General features: G+C 54.7%; 1 protein-coding gene across 4 annotated transcripts; it reads right to left on the reverse strand.

The window, feature by feature from the left end:
* Positions 1–523: 523 nt before the first annotated feature.
* On the reverse strand, positions 524–16,727 carry Plcb3 (phospholipase C beta 3). Of its 4 annotated transcripts, none has more exons than XM_076916294.1 (32): positions 16,490–16,727; positions 13,922–13,999; positions 13,675–13,743; positions 13,448–13,588; positions 13,131–13,210; positions 12,997–13,050; positions 12,830–12,905; positions 12,633–12,733; positions 11,935–12,101; positions 11,711–11,857; positions 10,464–10,704; positions 10,226–10,310; positions 9,958–10,144; positions 9,176–9,384; positions 7,818–7,914; positions 7,657–7,741; positions 7,312–7,436; positions 6,552–6,706; positions 6,301–6,462; positions 5,604–5,703; positions 5,414–5,518; positions 5,138–5,229; positions 3,601–3,754; positions 3,477–3,512; positions 3,168–3,360; positions 2,656–2,809; positions 2,487–2,563; positions 2,307–2,396; positions 2,168–2,225; positions 1,857–1,943; positions 1,542–1,777; positions 524–663 (listed from the first exon to the last, which is right to left on the reverse strand). In XM_076916294.1, the coding sequence occupies exons 1-31, from the start codon at positions 16,586–16,588 to the stop codon at positions 1,574–1,576; spliced, it is 3,708 nt and encodes a 1,235-aa protein (XP_076772409.1). In that variant the 5' UTR covers positions 16,589–16,727; the 3' UTR covers positions 524–663; positions 1,542–1,573. The 4 variants fall into 4 exon arrangements, with proteins under 4 accessions (XP_076772409.1, XP_034363890.1, XP_034363880.1 ...); XM_034507999.2 differs by having other exon boundaries at positions 525–663; positions 1,558–1,777; XM_034507989.2 differs by lacking the exon at positions 524–663 and having other exon boundaries at positions 1,208–1,777.
* Between the last annotated feature and the right edge of the window lie 1,896 nt (positions 16,728–18,623).

Genomic DNA, 18,623 nt, shown 5'->3' on the forward strand with positions numbered 1-18,623 from the left:
GGTCAGACTTGAAGGTGAGGCTATGGCTAGAACTGACATTCTCTACATATGGACATACCAGGATCTTGGGACTTAGCTTGTTTTTGAGGACCCCAGCCCACATGGAGTGTTTGAGAAAATGGAGGTCACCCAGTCAGCGATATAGGACATGGGATATGGAAAAGTGGCAGATCTGGGAACATGACACGGACTGACAGTTGAAGAAGGTGACTTGGGCAGGAATTCCTACCTTGGGTAGGACTCTCAGGGAGATCTGAGGCCTTAGCCCAGGGAAGCCCAACCCTGGCCACCCAGCTTTTCTGGCCTTCCTACCCGATCTGTTTGCCTGGGGCTGCAACAAAAACAAAGCAAAGCAAACACTTCATTGGCAGGAGATAAGCCCAGATAAGAAGCTGCCTTCCTCTGGAGGGAGCAGCCAGTCCCCAACCGCCAGGAAGCTGGGAGAGGCCTTGAAGAAGTGCCAGCCTGCCCCAGCTGCAGAGCTTGGCCCGTTCTCTTGCCACGGGGTCTCTGGTGTTCCTGGCTGGTTCCAGGCTCAGAGCATGTCCTCCAGGCTGGTGAAGACCATCTAGCACAGAGCTAGCACGCAGGCCATCCTGCCTTCCAGCAAGTCTCCACTATGGCCCAGTAAACGCATCTTCCATTCAGGGCCCGTTTCCGTATCTGTAAAACAGGCAAGACATCTCCCTCACAGGCATGAGAGCGTCACAGCGTATCGACAGAGTATCATGGCCCCTGCCAGGAATAACCCTTAAAACTATCAATTTCCTATCTCTCTCCTAAGAGCCATGGACCCCTTCCACCAATCTGAAAACTCAGCTTCAACCTTTTGTGGGGACCTCAGCAGCCCTGGTGTAAGATGCTGGGTGCTTGGGTCATATCAGGTAACAGGAAGGGGTGGGGAGAGGGAAGGCCTCCTAAAGCAGGGTCTGAGCCTGAACAAAGAGACAGGGAAAGGCTGAAGGAAAAGAGATTAATGGGTTTGGGGAACTTAGGGGTTTGGGATAGACGTGGGAAGGCCAGGGAATAAGGTTACCACAGACCTTAGGCAAGGCAGCCAAGTTCAAACCTTGAAACTCTTAAAAAGGAATCTGACCACAATGGCACAACCCCATTTTACAGATGAGGAAACTGAAGCCCCAGAGAAAATGGCAGTACCAGAGCTAGAGCCCAAAGTATTTTCATTCAAACTACACTGTACACAGGGTCCCTGAAGTCCACTTTTATTCATGTAAAAAAAAAATCCCCAAATATAAAGTATTGGTTTCTACTACCCAGAGCCCCAGGGCTCCACTTGCTGTTCCTTGGGAATCAGGAAGCACCTGTTTTAGGTGAATGTTATGGAGTACAAGCCCCAGCCCTTTCCCTAGACCTGCAGTTAGAAGGGGAGGCTGAGGACCGAAGAGGTCTCAAGAAAATGAAGGGAGTTAGAGTTAGTGTGAGGCATTTGCTTCCGATTTTAAAAAAATAAAATTTCTAAAGATAAAAGGTTTAAAAAAACCCAAAGTATTAGTGTCTTCTACCCACAGCCCAGTGCCCACCCAGACTTGTGGCCACCTCTTGCTCAGCCAGTTCAAAGCTGTGTGTTCTCCTCCTGGCTCTCCGAGTCAGCACCAGACAGGTGCCCACCACTCCCAGGTGCATGACCATTGCTGGCACAGGCCACCAGGGGGCCATCCCCCAATCCCTCGGATGTCTCGCCCAGCAGGCACCGGCGGATCTCCTGGGGTAACCTCTCTCGCTGTTCCTGACACTCCTGGGTCAGCTGGGCCAGCAGCTGCAAGAAGATGAGTGTTCAGAGGGGCCGGGCTGCCCAGCTCCTGTGCTCTGCCTGTCTGCCTCCTCCCCAGCCTCACCTTGGGCTCCTCTTCTGTCAGCTGCTGGAGGACTTGCTGCTGCCCAGCCACGAGGCGCTCATGGCGCTGTTTCTGGGCCTCTTCCAGCTGTAAAGGAGGGCAAGAGTTCAGCTGAGGGAGGGGCAAGGCCTGCGGGTCACTGAAATGGGGGGGGGTCCCCCAAGGTGTTGGATATGATGCAGGGACCAGGGGCAGTTGGTACAGTCCCTGGGGGAAAGGCATTAGGAGCCTTTTGGAGAGAAACATGGCACCTAGGTGGGCATTGAAAAGCTGAGTTTCTGATGAGTGAAGGAGAGGCAGGGCTCACTCACCCGTCTGATGGAATTCACTGACTCGGTGATGTGCCGACGATTAATCTCTGTCAGTTCCCTGCAGAGGGGAAAGGGTGGCTCAGGGCCAGGCTCTCTCCTGGCCTCCCCTCACTCAAAGGCTCCCAGCCCCAACACTTACACCTCCTTCTTATGTTTCTCTTTTGTCTTGGCCTCTGAGATACTGTTGTTGCGCTTCCTGTCCAGGATCTTCTGAAGCTCCTTCTTCTCCCTAGAGCAGCATGGAGGGACAGGAGGGAGTCAGAGGCTGGACTCTGGGCACCAGAGTCCCCCACACCCACACAGGGTCTTCTATCATTACCTTTCATTGAGCTCCTTCAGCCTCTTGGACTGAGCTGTGTGTGCATCCAGGACAACCTCCTTGAGCCGCTGCTGAGCCTGGGGGTGCAGGCAGCCAGCAGGTAACACAGGGCTAATGGCAGATCTACCCAGCACGCTGCTTCTCCTTGCCCATACCACATGCCCCTCACCTGTCTCAGATGTTCCAGCCTCCGTTCAGTCTCTGCATCTGCCTGGGCTTCCCTCAGCTCCAGCAGGCTCTGTACTTGTCGGTTCTGGAACTCTCGATACTGTTTGGCCTCCTCTTCTTCCTCCTTCATGTCCTCCACAAGGGTGGCCCTGCCCCTATAGGGAAAACCTTCTCAATGCTAGGTCCCTAGCAGGGGAGGACAGTTAGGGCAGAGCTCATGCCAGCGACAGTGGCAGGCACCAGCTAGGTGAGCTATGCAATGCAAATCAGGAGGCCTAGCAGGGGCCAGCAGCTGTCCTGTCCGTTAGCTTCACACAGGTGATGGGTTCCTGCTTCTTGGCCAGGGACCTCAGAAGAGGTGTTACTCCCAAGAGTGAGGATGCAGTATGGGAACTTGCCCCCACCTCATGGTATCTGAGCATGCCCACCCAGCCTGGAGACTCACATGCACGCCTCCCTCTGATATTTCTGCCAGCACACAACACAGGTCGCAACAGGCTGCAGGGCACTCACAGAGCACTGGAGGAGGGACGGCACTTCCCCTCAGCCCTGGCCTGGGCCAGGCCATCCAGAAGGCGGCGGGTGAGGGCCACAGCCTTGCGCTGGTGCTTTTTATGTAGCTCCCTCAGGTCTCGATCCTGGCGGCTCCGAAGCTTCACCATAGCCTTGTGGCTTCGGAGCTCCTCTAAAGGTGTAGGGGTCACCTCTACAAGGGGGAGCAAAGGAGGCAGGGTAGCAGTCGAGGTGGGCCAGGCATGGCTGAGCTGGGAGGGGCAGATGCCTACCAGGTGGCCCTACCCCAGATCAGGATGTGCCCCTTACCAGAGAGGATACTGGCAATCAAATCGTCTCGCTGCCCTGGAGAGCAGAGACTGTAGTGAGACGCTGAGGAATCCAGCTGTGGGTGGCTCCCCTTGGCCCACCCCTAGCCCAGGCTGCCCCTTACCTGGGCTACTGAGGGAGGTGCTAGTAGGGGAAGTGGTAGGACCTGGGGGCCAGCGGGGTGAGGCATCCAGTGGGTTAGGTGCAGGGTTGGACGGCAGCTGTGACCCTGGCTGTTGAGACGGGGTCTCCTGATATGTGTCTGTACTGGCCTGAGCCTGTAAGAGAAAACTCTTTCCAAAAATGTTCTCTTCATCTTTCTGGGTCCTTCTACCCTCTGTATGCCCTATGCCCCTACCATGTCTACACCATGAGGAGATAACAATAGGCACCCCTAGACCCTTGCCCATGCCATCCAGGAAGGCTCTGTGTTACCAGATCACTTCATGTCTTCAACAACTCCAGATGCTTCTAGAGAAGCCTGGCCCTGCCCCAGCAGGCCTTTCTCTGTGTCCCTCCCTCCCACCCGTCTGATGGTTTGTCCTCTTGGATGCTCAGCTTCTGATTTAATCAGCAAAGGAAGCAAGTGCATAGCGGGCACCAGTCTCCTTGGCTAACAGCTCCTCACAACCCTAATTGCAGTCATCTCTTTCCTGGCTGCCACAGGCCCCATGGGGACCGGGTCAGGACATGTGGCTGGACCGCTGCTCCTGACACCTCCCCACTGAAGCCACTATCTCCTCATGGCTTCCCTGGCTTCTAGCACCCCAGTGTGTGTATCCACTGCTTTAACCCCCACCTGGAGCTTGAGAAAACCCAGTCTAGACACAACCCAAATCAGTGCAAATGGGAATGTCCTCTTTCAAGAGTCCATAGCTGAGCTGAGGGTATAGCTTAGAGGTAGAGCATTTGCCTGGCCTGGGCTCCATCCCTATCCAGCCTGGAGGAAGAAGTGAGGGTTGGAAAACTGACTCAGTAAAGTGCCTACCATAAAAGCATGAGGGCTTGTGGTTGGATCACCTCATGCCGATAACCCCAGTGGGCAAAGACAGGAGGATCCCTGAGTTCACTGGCCAGCTAGTCTGGTTGAATGAGAGACCCTATCTCAGAAAAAAAGGTGGAGTGTCTGGAAAACCACACACACTCATGTGCATGCAAACCAACATGTTTACACACAAAAGGAAAAACCCACAGCCTTTCTGACCACTGTAAGCCATCCAAAATCCCCCGACAGTACCACAAGGCAGAATGGTCAAGCTTTAGGGGCTGAAAACAGGCTAGAGGGCCAGCCAGGCTGTGTGGAGCCGAGCCACTTCCCATAGCCTCAGTGTCCCATCTCGGTGAGGGACAGTGCAATGAGCCAAGGATGTGACTGACCTCACACTAGGGCTGGCAACAAGCTGGCACCTAGCAGCCACTTGACTTCATTTCTAGGTTTGAGTGAAACAAAAGAACCCAGAAAAGAGAACAGGCTTCCCAGGCATGGACCAGGCTACAGAGACAAGAAACTAGGGTCTGCAATAAGATACTTAACAGCATAGTTTGGAGAAAGGCATCAGATGGCAGGGCTGGGAGCTGGGGGTACCTGTGGAGGAGTTGTTTACTGGTCCCCAATGTCAAGGTGGGCCTAGCCCTGCCCACCTCCATGGCTAGCCACTCACCTCACTCTCCCCAATGAGAGCAGCCAGTTGCTTGGCCCGCTGGTCCATTAGGCTGACATGCTTGATGGGATTGATCAAGGCCTCCGCATAGTCTAGAGGAAGCAGAAGGCCCAGTCTTCAGGCCAACGCCCAGGCACACTCTTCCTGCAGGCACAGGGCTCCAAGGGTAGGAAGTCTAACCCCACTTGAACTGGGGCACCTAAATCAGCCATGCCCAAGCCCAGTTCCGAACCTTCTGGAACCTCTGCCGAACCTAAACCTATCACCCTGTCTCACCCTGGTGGTCATCTGGGATGTAGTCAGAAGCTTCAGTGTAGATAAGCAGGGCAGGCAGGCACAACGGTTGGTTGGCCTCATTTCGCAGGCAGACATAGTGGTATCCTGGGTGTGCAAGAGGGAAAGTTGATCTAGGCCTGGACAAATTCCCAAGCTACTCCCCAGTACTGCCCAAAGCCCACGGACTCACCTGAGCGGATAGCAGAGACAGGCAGGATACGGTGCCCAACAAATCTGCCACCCTCCTCAAAGGCTGCAATGCGAAGCGAGGCCAGCGTGGGCAGCACAACCTGTGGAGCCCAGACTGCTGAGCCATGGGGCGGAGCCAGGACCTCCATACCATAGCCACCAAGGCTTCACCTTTAGCACAGAAACCCAGCTCAAGGGATGACCACCAGAGTCTTGAGCCAAGAACACAGGTAGCCAGAAGCCCTCAGGACTATCCATAGGACAGGACAGGTCACTGAGCCATGTGTATAAATTCAGGATATACTTCAACCAGGTCAAGAGTAGAAGCCTCATTCCCATGGGACCATATTGGGGGTGGGGGGCAGGTCAAGCCTGTAGCTGTGGTCTCTGGAAAGTGTTTCCTGCCTTGAAGACAAGGCAGGCAGTGTGTGTTCCTCATGTGGGGAAAGAACAAGAACGACACAAGATAGGACATATTGTCATCATCCCTATGCTACAGCCCTTGTCTCTTCGTATTCCATCTGTCACTCAGAAAAGGACAGAGAACCCAAACCTGACCCTGGGATATGCAGGGTCTAAGGAGGTCACCTGCTCTTCCTACTTTCTGACCACCAGTCACTATCAAGGTGCCTGGCCCCTGCTCTCAGACTAAGCACAGCAAAGTCATGGTGGGTTGGCCTGCCACAGAGTGGGCTTACCTTGGGGAAGTCAAAGGGTTCCTCATCCCACACAGGGTTGAATGAGTTCCCCTGGGATGTCCGTGTGCGATATTTGCGTCTTGTGTCAACTGGGAGACCAAACATGTCCACCTCGACATAGATGCCCACCTTCCTGTCCGACAGGAACTGCCCCGAAATCACCTGGGGTGGGACAGCCCAAGGAGGTAAGTAAGGCAGCTGCTGTGTGTCTTCCTCAAAAAACCCTAGGCCCAACCCCTCCTGGGCCCCACCTTGACCCGCAAGGCATTGGCCACTATGCCATCTACGATGACCTCAGTGAAGGGGTCAAAAGACTTGTCTGGCCGCCGCATAAACTCCGGCTTGAGCAGGTACCCACTGCGTCCGTTGTACTCAAACACGCCTGCATTGAGCTGCATGGGCAAGTCTGTAGGTGACACGGGGGGGGGGGGGGGAGGATCAGGGAAGGGGCAGCAGGGGGCAGCAGGGGCAGCCAGAGTTCAAGGTCCAGGACAGGGATGGGATCAATGGATCAAGGGTCCAAGTTCAAGAACAACTAGACAGGTGAGGGTCCATAGAATCAGTCTAGGTAAAGGCGCTCAGGACAAAGTCTGGGTTAAATTTGGGGATCTAGGATTAGGTAAATTAGAAGCCAAGAAGATGGGCAAGGGTCAAGGAGGGTGTACTGCCCAGTTCTATGTCAACTTGACACCAGCTAGAGTCATTTTGGAAGCAGGAGCCTCAATTGAGAAAATGCCTCCATCAGACTGGCCTGTGGTGCACTTTTTTGACTAAGGGTTGATATGGGAGGCTGGTGGTCCCAGATGCTGTAAGAAGGCAGGCTGAGCAAGCCACGAGGAGCAAGCCTGTAAGCAGCAGTCCCCCATGGCTTCTGCTGCAGTCCATTTCCCGACTTCCCTCAGTGATGGGCTTGTAAACTGTGAGATGAAACAAACCCCTTCCTTCCCAAGTTGTGTTTGGTCACTTTGTTTTATACACCAGTAAAAACCTTAAGACAGGGCCAGAGCTCACCCAAGGTCTGGAAGTTGAGGGCAACAAGCTGGCAGCCCACATTCCAGAAGAGCTGAGGCATGTAGTTAGAGGAGTCCACACGGGTGCCCTTGGGATAGATGCGGCTAAGCTGCTGTTTGTTGTATCTGGGGTTGTTGGTCAAGGCCGTAAGGGAAGAAGTGACCATCCTCTGGCAGTCTGTCTCGGCCCCATCTCATTCTCCTGGAATCTCACTCCCAGCAAAGCTGCCCTTGCTGTCCCTGAGCCTCCACACCTCAGCCTACAGAGGACCCCATGCAGATGCTTCAGTGGCATCTGCAAGTCCCTGCCTGGGCCCATCCTGGGCCCAGGGCCTGGGGAGGATACTCCACAAACTCCATGGGACTCTTGGTCAGTTGCTCCATTGCCTTGGTCTCCACGAAGGATGACATCTCAAAGCACTTGTTCCTTTCTGGGGAGGTGGAGGGAAGATGTAAGAGCTGCCGAGGCCTGGCAGGGTCAGCTCCCAGTCACCCATCCCCACTCACTTCGAGCAGCCTCAAATGACTTGAACTTGACAGGCTCAACGTAGTTGACGAGTGTCGACATCTCCTCTGTGGCATTGACCTCACTGCTGGCTGTACCCTGTGGCCCCAAATTCAAGATCAGTGACACTAGATGTCCTTACTCACCCCCTCCGAGAGGGGGGCTAGCCTTTCCCACACCCACAGGCATATGGCTCAACAGCTTCCTGCAGGATGCTGGCACATCACCTGGATAGAGGCCTCTCAGTGCCCAGCACACACGTCGTCCCCAATTCAGGGACCCTCTCAAATCTTCCCTCCCACAATAGCCAGTGACCCTTCTGTCACCTCAACTCCTGCCACAGGGCCTTGGCATATGCTAGTGTGCTCTTTAAGTCTTTCTGCCCCAACTTCCATGCCAGGGCAGTGTCCCTTTCCCAGACAGCAATTCTATACCCTTTTTTCTTTAAACTTTTAACTTTATTTACTATTTTTGTGTATGTGGGTGTGTATAAGTGTGGGCACTTACTGCCATTGCGCACACATGTTGATCAGAGGACAACTTTTGAGAGTCAGTTCTGTCTTTCTTTCTGCCTTGGGTTCTGGGTGTCAAAGTCAGGTCACTAGACTTGTATGGTAATCACTATTACTTGCTATGTCACCTTGCCAGTCCTGTATCCTAATACTATTTTTTGAGATAGGGTCGGTCTCTCTCTCTCTCTCTCTCTCTCTCTCCTCCTCCTCCTCCTCCTCCTCCTCCTCCTCCTCCTCCTCCTCCTCTTCTTCTTCTTCTTCTTCTTCCTCTCTCTCTCTCTCTCTCTCTCTCTCTCTCTCTCTCTCTCTCTCTCTCTCTCTCTCTCTTTGTTGCTCTTGATAGCCTAGAACTTACTATGTAGATAGACCCTCCCTGGCCTCAAACTCACAGAGATCTACCTGCCTCTGCTGAGATCAAAGGCATGCACCACCACTTTTTTTTTCTTTTTTTTTTTTTTTAAAGACAGGGTTTCTCTGTGTAGCCTAGAACTGTTCTAGAACTTAAGTCTGTAGATCAGGCTGGCCTCAAACTGAGAGATTCACCTGCCTCTGCCTCTTTAGTGCTGGGATAAAGCTGTGAGCCACCGTGCCCTAGCTCTTTTATTATTACATTTTATCCAGCTAGCAATCATCTACCTATGTAGATGATTATTTGTTATTTGTTCTCTGTGAGGAAAACAAGCATGTGGAGGCAGATGCTTTTACTGGTGGAGCGTCTCTTTGGCCTTGTACCCTAACTCTTGCAGACTCATTTGCATACTTACTTAAACTGGAACCTATGAGAGCAAGTGCGCAACACGAAGGCCGCTACCTAGCAAACACCCCCTACCCGCCTCATCATTCCTGACCTCATCGGTGGTGGGCTTTTTTGGATCCGCTGTTTCCTCCTCTTCTTCATCTTCCTCCTCATCCTCTCGGTCACGGTCGGGCATGAGAACATTAGGTCCCTGGTTGATGCCCTCCTCACCTAGAGACTTCTGAGGCTCCAGGCTGTTCTTCTCAAGTCCTGCCTCCTCCCCATTGCTTAGGCCAGGGCAGCTGTCAGAGCTGGGGGACCCTACACAAGGGCCAAGGGTCTGGTGTCAGGACCACAGGCTGGTACTGAGGAAGCCTGCGGTTGTGCCCAGTGTGGGGGTGGGGAAGTCAGAGTGCCCTCTTAAAGAAGTACAGCTTGGGACAGAGTAGGGATCAGAGTTTGGGTGGCATTAAGGCTAGTGATTGCCCAGAGGTGTCACAGGTCAGTCACACAGAGCGGGGAACCAGAGCAACAGCCTGAACAGCAAGCTGGGCTTAGCCAGCGCCATACCCAGCAGGCGTTAGTGGGTAAGCAGTTACTTGTCGTGAAGAGGGACCTCAATAAGGAGACTAGGAAAAGTTAGCTGAAAGTTTAAGTAGCTGGGTGAATACCGTCAGTGGAGATTACAAGTCAAGTGTCAGGGCCCTGAAGGAAGAGGATGGATGAGGTCAAAGGTCAGAATCCAGAGCCCTACTCTGGCTGGGCAGCAGTGACACACTGAAAGTCAGGGCAGAGAGCAGGGAAGAACAGAGGTCGGGCTGGAATGATGGAGACACTGGGGTGGGAAGTTAAGTCCATGTTAGGATCAGGGCCGGAGATCAGGCCAGGCCGTACCAAGCTGGGGCGAGGAGGGTTCTGTGGCAGCTGAACTCTCACTCAGGGCAGAGTTGCTCTGTTCCAGAGGCCGCTTGCGCACCGAGCTGTCAGGGACGCCTGTGCTGGGCCGATGCCTCTTCTTATTCTTCACCAGGATGCGGCCCATCAGGTCCTGTGGACTAGGCAGAGGGGTGCCCGCAGATAGCTGGGCAATGTGGACAGGTGAGGACCTGGTCAGTCACCCTTCAGTGTCATACACCCTGACTTAACTCCAATCCCCCCATACCGGGTACTTGTCCAGTGGGTCAATGAGCAGCGCCTCCCCAAAGATCGAGCGGCAGTACTCGGCCATCTTAGCCTGCTGCTTTGCCCTGTGGGGACAAGGTCAGAGGTCAAAGGATCCCAGGAGTGGGTGAGTACCTCAGGGTCAGAGCTGATGAAAGTATGAAAGGTCTGTGTTGGGGTCCTTCCAGACTACCTCCATCAGAGGTCTCTCTAGAGATTCCCAAGGCGAGCCCACTCACGAGTCCACATGGTTCTCGAAGGAGAGGATGACAGGGTAGGGTGAGGTCTTGAAGGCTGTCTCAGCGATGGCCTCTAGCACATCACGTAGTGGCACCTCAGTGGTCATGGTGAAACCATGGGTAATGAAGGGCTCTTCCTCCGGTGGCCGCCCCTTCCATACATCCAGCTCCACACAGCGACAGCCCCACAGCAGCGCCTGGCGGTACATCTCCACCGATGACGTTCCAGCCAGCTGGCCCGCTACAGGTTAAGGCTGTGTCACTACCCACTGGCCACCCCATCCCATGTGGAACCAACCCAGACTGGAAACAGTGAGACCCCTGACACAGCCCAGTGGATTCCAGGGCAGTACACTTTGACTAGCCTCTTACTCCTCCAGTCACTGCCGATGGCAGTACCACCTCCCCTAGAAGCCCTCAGGAAAGGGCAGGTATCCTGAACCCCAGTCCCTGGTATTCATCAGGTAGGATTCAATAGCATTTGCAGACACAGCTCACATTCTCCACCGAGGCTCACATTCCGTCACGTAAAACACTCCCAGCACTGCCCACTCCCTTGAACTATGGCGTCCCCAGTTACCTCCTAGAGCCGCCTTTGACCTAACAAGTATCTACTATAGCTGCTCCTGCTACCCACCTCTGGCCTGCACCAGCCTCACCACCTCCTGCCTAGAGCATCACAGCACCTCCCGCCTCCAGCCCAATCTCCAGGTCCTGCCAGGTCACAGTCAAGCCATCCAGAGAACCTCTTTGCCACTCACACTGAGTCCAGAAGCCTTCCAGACCAGGGTTGGTCCTGCCTCCCTTTCCCAGCCCTCTCCTCCTGTGTACCTGCCATTAGGCCCATGTTTCACACACACACACACACACACACACACACACACACACACTCTTCCTTTCCTGCTTTTCCTGTGCTATGCACATGGTAGACTAGCACTCTATCCCTGAATTGCACCTCCAGCCCTGTTTTTACTTCAAAAACCATCTATCTATCTCTGGCCCGTGCATCTGTACAGGCTACTTCTGCACAATGAAACAAATATGCCCTCAGCCCATCCCCAGGGACACTTCAAAATATCCAAAAGGCCTACCCCACAGAGATACTGACTCTAGGGCAGAGTGGCTATTCCCGTCCCCAGCATTGGCCTGTGACTGATCAAGATGAATGTGCTCTCCCCAAGGAGAAGCAGTGTGAGGGCAGAGGATGTGTGTGTCTCTGCTCCCTGCTGTCTCTCTCCGTCACTCACCAGTGAGATAGGTGTTGTGTGAGGAATTGATGAAGTATGCACTTAGTGGCTGTGTCATGTCCATGCTCAGATCCAGGGCCTCCAGAGGCAGGATGCCATTCTCCTCCCCTCCCAGGTAGCGGCTGAAGCCCTCCATAGACATCTGGTCTGCGGATGGGGTGCCAACAGGTCAGCTGGGCTTGGCCTGCCCCACCCACACTGCCCCACTGCCAATAGCTACTCACCGCGCTCCAGGAACTGTTTGTTCCGCTCATACTTCTCAATGAGCAGCCGAGCCTGTGAGGACCGAAGCGGCGGGTACAGCACTTCGTTGAGTCTTGGGTCTCTTTGCTTCTGGTTGATGAAGTCCATGAGCTGCTCCAGAGTGAGGTACGGCTTGCCCTTGGCACCTCTGAAGGGGCCCAGAAGCTGGGTCAGGTTGTAGCCTCAGCTCCCACCTGGTGCTAAGCCCTCACCCTGGGAGACAGAAGTGAGAAGGCCTGCACCTAACTTCAACAGTCACAGACTGGTATTCTGGGCCTCAGTTTCCCTGTTCACCCTCCTGACCACTCAACCATGTGGAAAATAGACTGGCATCAGCATCTGTAAGAGTTTTAAAAGCTGCTAAATGCTTGATCTACCACTCTGAGCCTCCAGACCCCAGGGCCAGTCCTGCCTCTGGTCTCCCACACTGTGTTGGCTCAGGCAGGTCCCACAACATGTCTGAGGCCTTTGGTCCCCATCTTGAGTGGGCTGACTAAGCTGCCTGCGGCAAAGGGATGACAAAGAGTTCCAGAAACTGTATGAGTTCCCTGGGTTCCCCCTTTCTCACTCTGAACCCACAAACCTGCCCATTGGCACCCTTTTTCACTGGACCAGAAGAACATTGAGCAGGACCAGAGGCAGCCGCCCAGCCTATGGGAGCCATTCCCGGGCTGCTTACATCTCTAGCAGGATCCTGTCAATATCCGGTCGCAGACACAGTTTGTTCAAGAACCGCTCAAAGATTTCCAAGGAAAATTCATCAGGCCGAATGAACTCACTCTGAGGGTAAGGAGTATGGGATAAGAACCTAGGACAGCCAGTTCCAGAAAGTAGGTACCCACTGTGACACCCCACCCTAGCCATGCCCCCACACACCCGGTTGAAGTTGAGGCCACAGGACTCCAGTGCAGTCTCCACCCGCTTCTTGTCTGCTGAGAACATCTTCAGGATGCTGATGCAGGCAGGAGGGGTCAGGGTCAGTGAGGGGTAAAGATCAGCAAGGTCAGGGCAGGAAAGATGCTGAGGGGGCAAGGGGGGCTCACTTCTTGACCGGGATCCGTCCATCCTGGTTCACCTGCAGCTTCAACTTCGTGTACCTGGGAAAGCAAGTACAAGGGTCAGAGATTGGACTGGCCGGCTGAACCCCCAGGGCTCCCCAGAGTATCCCCAGGCTCACGCTTTCCGCAGGAAGGTGTTCCGGGAAGCGTTCTGAGCCAATATATTCATAGCCAGTTTAAACAACTCCTCCGACCAGACCTGGAAATTAATAACACAGAGGGGAATAGGTGAAGGGGACAGAGGGGCTAGCCCAGTCACAGCCCACATCCAGAACAGTGTCTGGTGCATAAAACATCACGAGAACTTATGCCTGTAATCCCAGCACTTGAGGAACTTAGGCAAGATGGTTGCCCTGAGTTTGAGGCCAGCCTGGGCTACATAATGTCTTCCAATGAAACATCTGCTTTCCTGGGTTGTCTCTTGACCCCAACCCACCTTGACTGTGTCATCTTGCACGGCCATGAAATTCAAGAATGTGGTATTTACTGGATCTGGCCCGGCTACCACTGTCATCAGTTTCTCCTCCAGCCGGGTATCAGGGCCCCCAAAGCCCAGTACTTCTCGAATCTTGGGGTCCTGTGTAGTGAAAGCCAAAGTGAGGAGGAGGAGTATCTTGCCCCCTGACAACCTTGGCCCCATCAGTATGAGATCTTATCCCTCACCTTGGGCAGGCGGGCATAACGACCTATCCGTGTGTCCCTGATGGAGCTGATGTCCAGTGTGTCCACCTCCTGAAAAAAAAAAACAGAGCCAAGGTTTGTGTCTGAGAAGTATGAGGGGTCCTTAATCTCCCCACCCAGTCTGGGAAGTGACCGCCCTGGCTTGACTTTTCCCTCAGGACAAGGGGGCTGGGCAGGGATCACCCATAGAGCCCTAGGCCTGAGCCAGCAGCACCAGCACCGCTCTCACCATGTTGGATCCTGTCCAGTACAAGAAGAAGCCATTGGGGTCCACACGCAGGGTCACCAGGTTCTGACTGGAGGCCTCCTGAGGGCAGTACAAGATAAGAGTCGGGGAAGTGAGGGCTGGAGTAGGCTTGTTGCTGGACCTACAGTAGCTGGTTTCTGCCAGTAAGCCAAGAGGAAGCCCCTCCAGCCTACGGTGCTTCTGGAGATAAAGACAAGTCATCAGCAAGACATTTCAGGTTCAGTCCCCAACACGTCTCCCGTTTTCACCTTGGCCCTGAAATGCTATCCCATAGGCTACTAGCTACCCTGCTTTTGCCACACCCTACCCTGTACTTTCATTTCTTCTCTACCTGTGGAGGTCTCCAGGAGCCCATCCTAGCCCTGGTTTTCCCAGAAAGCCTGAGGTGTCAGGGGTGCTAGAGTCCTCCGCCTCACACCCCTTACTTAGACACACTATTACTTTAGCATACTATTTCTGTTTGAGAGCAGAGGGCTTGGGAGCCTGGAGCTAAAGCCTCTCTCTGTCCCTTGAGGCCTCACAGTATCTGGCTACCCTAAGATCTTTCTCAAAGCTCATCACCCATCACACTGCACCTCATGGGATCCTCAGAGCCTCTAGGCTCACCCATCTTATGGAAAAAGGCCCCTCAGGAAGACTGGGCAGGGAGTTTAACCTTCTCCCTAACAACCCAATGGTGACTGACAGAAAGGCAGGATAGTAGGAACATGCTCCTTTTCGAAAAAGCACCTAGTCACTGATGCCCAAGGCTACCCCATGTGCTAAGGACCAGCAAGGGTTTACACTCTAGTCAATCTTACACTTACAGTCCCTTGAGCCAAAAGAGGATCAACATTCCAAACTGCTGCTCTAGCCAGTCCCCCCACCGACAGGGCACACTCCCAGTCCCACAGCCCCAACCGGGAACCACATCCAATTCTACACCCTGAATTTCAAAACCCCCTCTTCATGTTCCCCAACGCCTTGTGTGTGAGGTGTGTTCTGCCATAACCCTCATTTTACACAGGAGGAAACTGAGGAGTCAGGATTTGCAGGGGGACACTTGCAAAGTCCTGGCCCGGGGCAAACAGAGAGCCAAGAGCCCTGCAGAGCTATCTCTGGCTCCTGATCTCAGCCTCAGCCTCACAGCAGAGATCTCGGTTACCTCGGTTTCTCTCTTGGAAGAATAGGGGTTGCACAGCCCCACCCATGCAGTCTCGGTTTACAAAAGAACAGCAGCTGATCTGGAGACACAGGTCCCTAAACCCAAGGGACTCATAATCCTTCAACTTTAATCGGAGGACACCAGGTCCCAACCCCTCCAGAAGATTCCAAACCTTGCCCTGGGCCTGACTAACCAGCCACCAGTAGTGCTAGAAAGATGGAAATTTGTGGGTACTGTCCCTAGAGCCCCTGTGGTACCATCCTCAGGGGCTTAACCTTCAAAGACTATCCAGGACACTGGCTCTTCAATTCCAAACTTTGTTCAGCACCCCCACCCTACCCCAGGCCCTCTCCTTGTTTCCACTTCCTTATTTGGGTTTATCACACTGCAAGGAAAAGGAGAAACTTTTCCCTTTAGGCTGGCCTGGGGGAAGGGGTCTGGGGGGGGGGGGGGCCGGGGTACCCACCCATGCCCAGCACACCTGCAGCTAAGGCCACACCCCCAGCCCCTCCCCTTAGTTCCCACTCCTGCCCCACCCAGCCGGAAAGAAGCCTAGCGTCTTCCAGGCCTTTGGCCTGGCTGGGAAGGAACAGTAAGGAAGCTCAGGCCGCTGAGCTGAGGCCCTAGGGAGCAAGGGGCCCAGGGGGCAGGGGAGGGAACGGTACAAAAACGTGGGTGAAACGTGATATCTGGATAAGAAGCCGCAGGTGGGTATCAGGGAAGTACAAGGGAAAAAGCAGTAAAAAATGGGGATCAGGATTTATTGGGGTCCAAAGTCATTAAGTTAAGGAGTGGGGAGCAAAGTTCCCCGAGTTGGAGGAAGCTGAAAAGGAACAAAGTCTCCGGTAAAGGGTGATTTGGTGCTCCCATCTGAACAGAAAGCTCGCTGGAATCCAGAAGCAGGACGAAGGGGTACCAACCAGGACAGGCTGAAAGTGATGAATATAATGTCTCAGGCGAGGCACTGGGAAGAGTAGGCTCCCAGCGGCACCCCACTCAAGACAAGGATGTCCTATGCCCCTTGGGAGTCTAGTGTCAGGCACAGGGGTCTGGTGACCAGACCAGAAACTGAGAAGCAGCATGGAGACTTTGATATTCATCGTCTGGCAAGGGTAGGAAAGAGTGAGAAGAGGGACAGGATTTACTGGGGTTCAAAGTCTCCATGCCAAGGAGTGGAGAGCCCAATTGACCACAGCTAAAGGACTGGGTTGCGGAGGGTTAGGGGGAGACGACGACAAAGTCTTCAATTACCAGGACAACAGGACTCAAGTTTCCGGAGTGCAGCAAGGCTGGAATAGGGGGTGCGGTAGTCAGGCAACACTGAAACGGGGGTCCCTGGCATCTAGCCGAATGTGAATGAAGGAATCCTTCGATCTGGGCAGAGCAGGGGACAGCCACTCTCTTACCTCGTCCCATTTAATGAACTTACTCCCGCGCCGCAGGGTCTCCACCACGGTGGGCGGCTCCAGCTGCAGCGCGTGGACGCCGGGCCTCGCACCCGCCATGGCCAAGCTAGGGGCGGCTCGGGGACCTATGGAGCCCCGACGGGAACCGACGGTGCCACTGCTCTCTCCACACGCTCCCGCGCGGCCCGCTCTGGCCCCGCGGCGTCAGCGCCCGCCCGCCAGCCAGTCTGTCCCGGACGGACCGGAGACTCGGCGCCCGGCCCCGCCCCCGCCGAGCCCCGCCCCGTCGGGCGGTGCCGCCCCCTCCCACCGCGGCGGTGCCGCCCGACCCACGGCGGCGCCCCCTGGCGGTCGGGGCGGCGACTGCAGCCAAAGGGATGATGGTGGAGCGGAATTGGGGGTCTTTGTTGGGCGGCTGACTCAATAGGACTGTATTTTTCCGGGGTCTTAGATAAAGTGGGAGAGCTTGGGGGCACGGGGCTATTGACGGTGCACCTGGAAAGACGGGTGTTGGAGCTGTTCAAGACATGCCAAGGTCAGCCGGTTGAGGACCCCCCCCCCCCCAGGTAGAAAAGGCGAAGATACTAAGGCTAGGGACACAGATTCTTGTCCCCAACCCCACTCCTACCGCACTAAGATGAGCTCAGGAAACGTCACCCTATCTCTCTCCATCACACTCCACCAGCGTGCCCTCACTTCGCTTAACCCCCTCCTGCTGCAGCGCAGTCCCCCCCCCCCCCCCAGGGAGCACTTAGCTGGCTAATGGGCCTCCCGCCGGCAGGCGCCCCTCCCCCGTCCCTAGCCCTAGAGGCCTGGAGCAGCCACCTCCTTTGAGGACCCAGGCATCCTGACTTCCCAGAGAAAACCTTGCCGCAGTTCTTGCGTTGCTGACCCTGTGCTGGGAGCCAGTCTCAGTGAGCCTCTTAGCTGAAAATTGCATGGTGAAGGATAGTTGTTTGCCCAGAGGGGGCAGAAGCCTCGTGGGTGTCCCCAAAGGAGGGGTTGTGCAGCTCCTGGCCCACAGCAGGTGCCCTGAAATCTGTGTTCCAGTGATCAGAGGAACGAGGAACGAACGCAAGGGGCAGGCCCATGGGCACCGGCCGGGGTGGGGGCTGCAGCCCCTCCCGCAGGGCTTGGCTGGGGGGGCTCCTGCCTGGGGGCCCCTGTGGGAGCCCCCCCAATACAAAGGAGGCAGCAGCAGCAGGTTTAAAGTAGAACTCATCCAGAGGGGCCAGCCAAGTCACCTAGAAACCCAGAAAGAGTTGGAGCTAGCTCTGGGGGAGGAGGGTCAGCTAAGGAGGAGCTTCCCTACCGGCGCCTTTGCCCCAGGCTCTCAGGCCTCAAGAGGAGCCCTGCCTGGCACTGGCTGTTCTCCAAGTCGCCATCATAATGGCGGCAAACTTAATGAATCTAGTTGTCTTTGGCTGTGGCCTTGTGCAGTGGTGTGATTAGTATCTCCACTTGAGGCCCAGAGAGGGGAAGGGACTTGCCCAAGGTCACACAGCTTCCTGAGAGGATTTCACCCCTTATTCTGACTTCCTGCCTCTGCTCCCTGCTCTGTAGGAGAAAAAAAGGGGGGAGAAGGCTACAGGCCTGTGATCCTCCTCCTCTTCCTCCTCCTCCTCCTTCACAGGGGCTGTAAGAAAATACCCCTTCGGAGCTCCAACTACCACCAACCTCCTTGGAAGAACAGAATTGTTAAGGGTGGAGATTGGCCTCTGTACCCACTGGCTTGCTTTCAAATGCAGGACTCTCTTGTCCAGAAGCTAGTTATCACAGTGGAATAAACACCCCTCCCCCTATAAGTAATGTGACAGGTGTAAGGAATATCTGACTGCCGTTGAGAATAGACTACTCCAGACCACGCGGTTCTAAGTGGGAAAAGGTTTATTCAGGGGAAAGGGCAAAGGTGGAGAGAGAAGAGAAGTAGAGGCCAGCCATGACCACGTGGAGAGAGGAAGGGGGGAGGGGACAGAGAGAAGGTGTACCTGTGGGAATGTCAAAGGGTAAAGAAAAGAAAGGTCAACTCTGGCACAGGGGGTTCTGCACACCAACACTAAGGTCAGGATGACTGGACCCTCCCAGAAGCTTCTGGAAGCATGTCCCTGGAAAACAGGATGGAAGCTGTTTGTTG

This window comes from Arvicanthis niloticus, chromosome 1, assembly GCF_011762505.2.
Source record: "Arvicanthis niloticus isolate mArvNil1 chromosome 1, mArvNil1.pat.X, whole genome shotgun sequence".
In the NCBI taxonomy this organism is placed as follows: Eukaryota; Metazoa; Chordata; class Mammalia; order Rodentia; family Muridae; genus Arvicanthis; species Arvicanthis niloticus.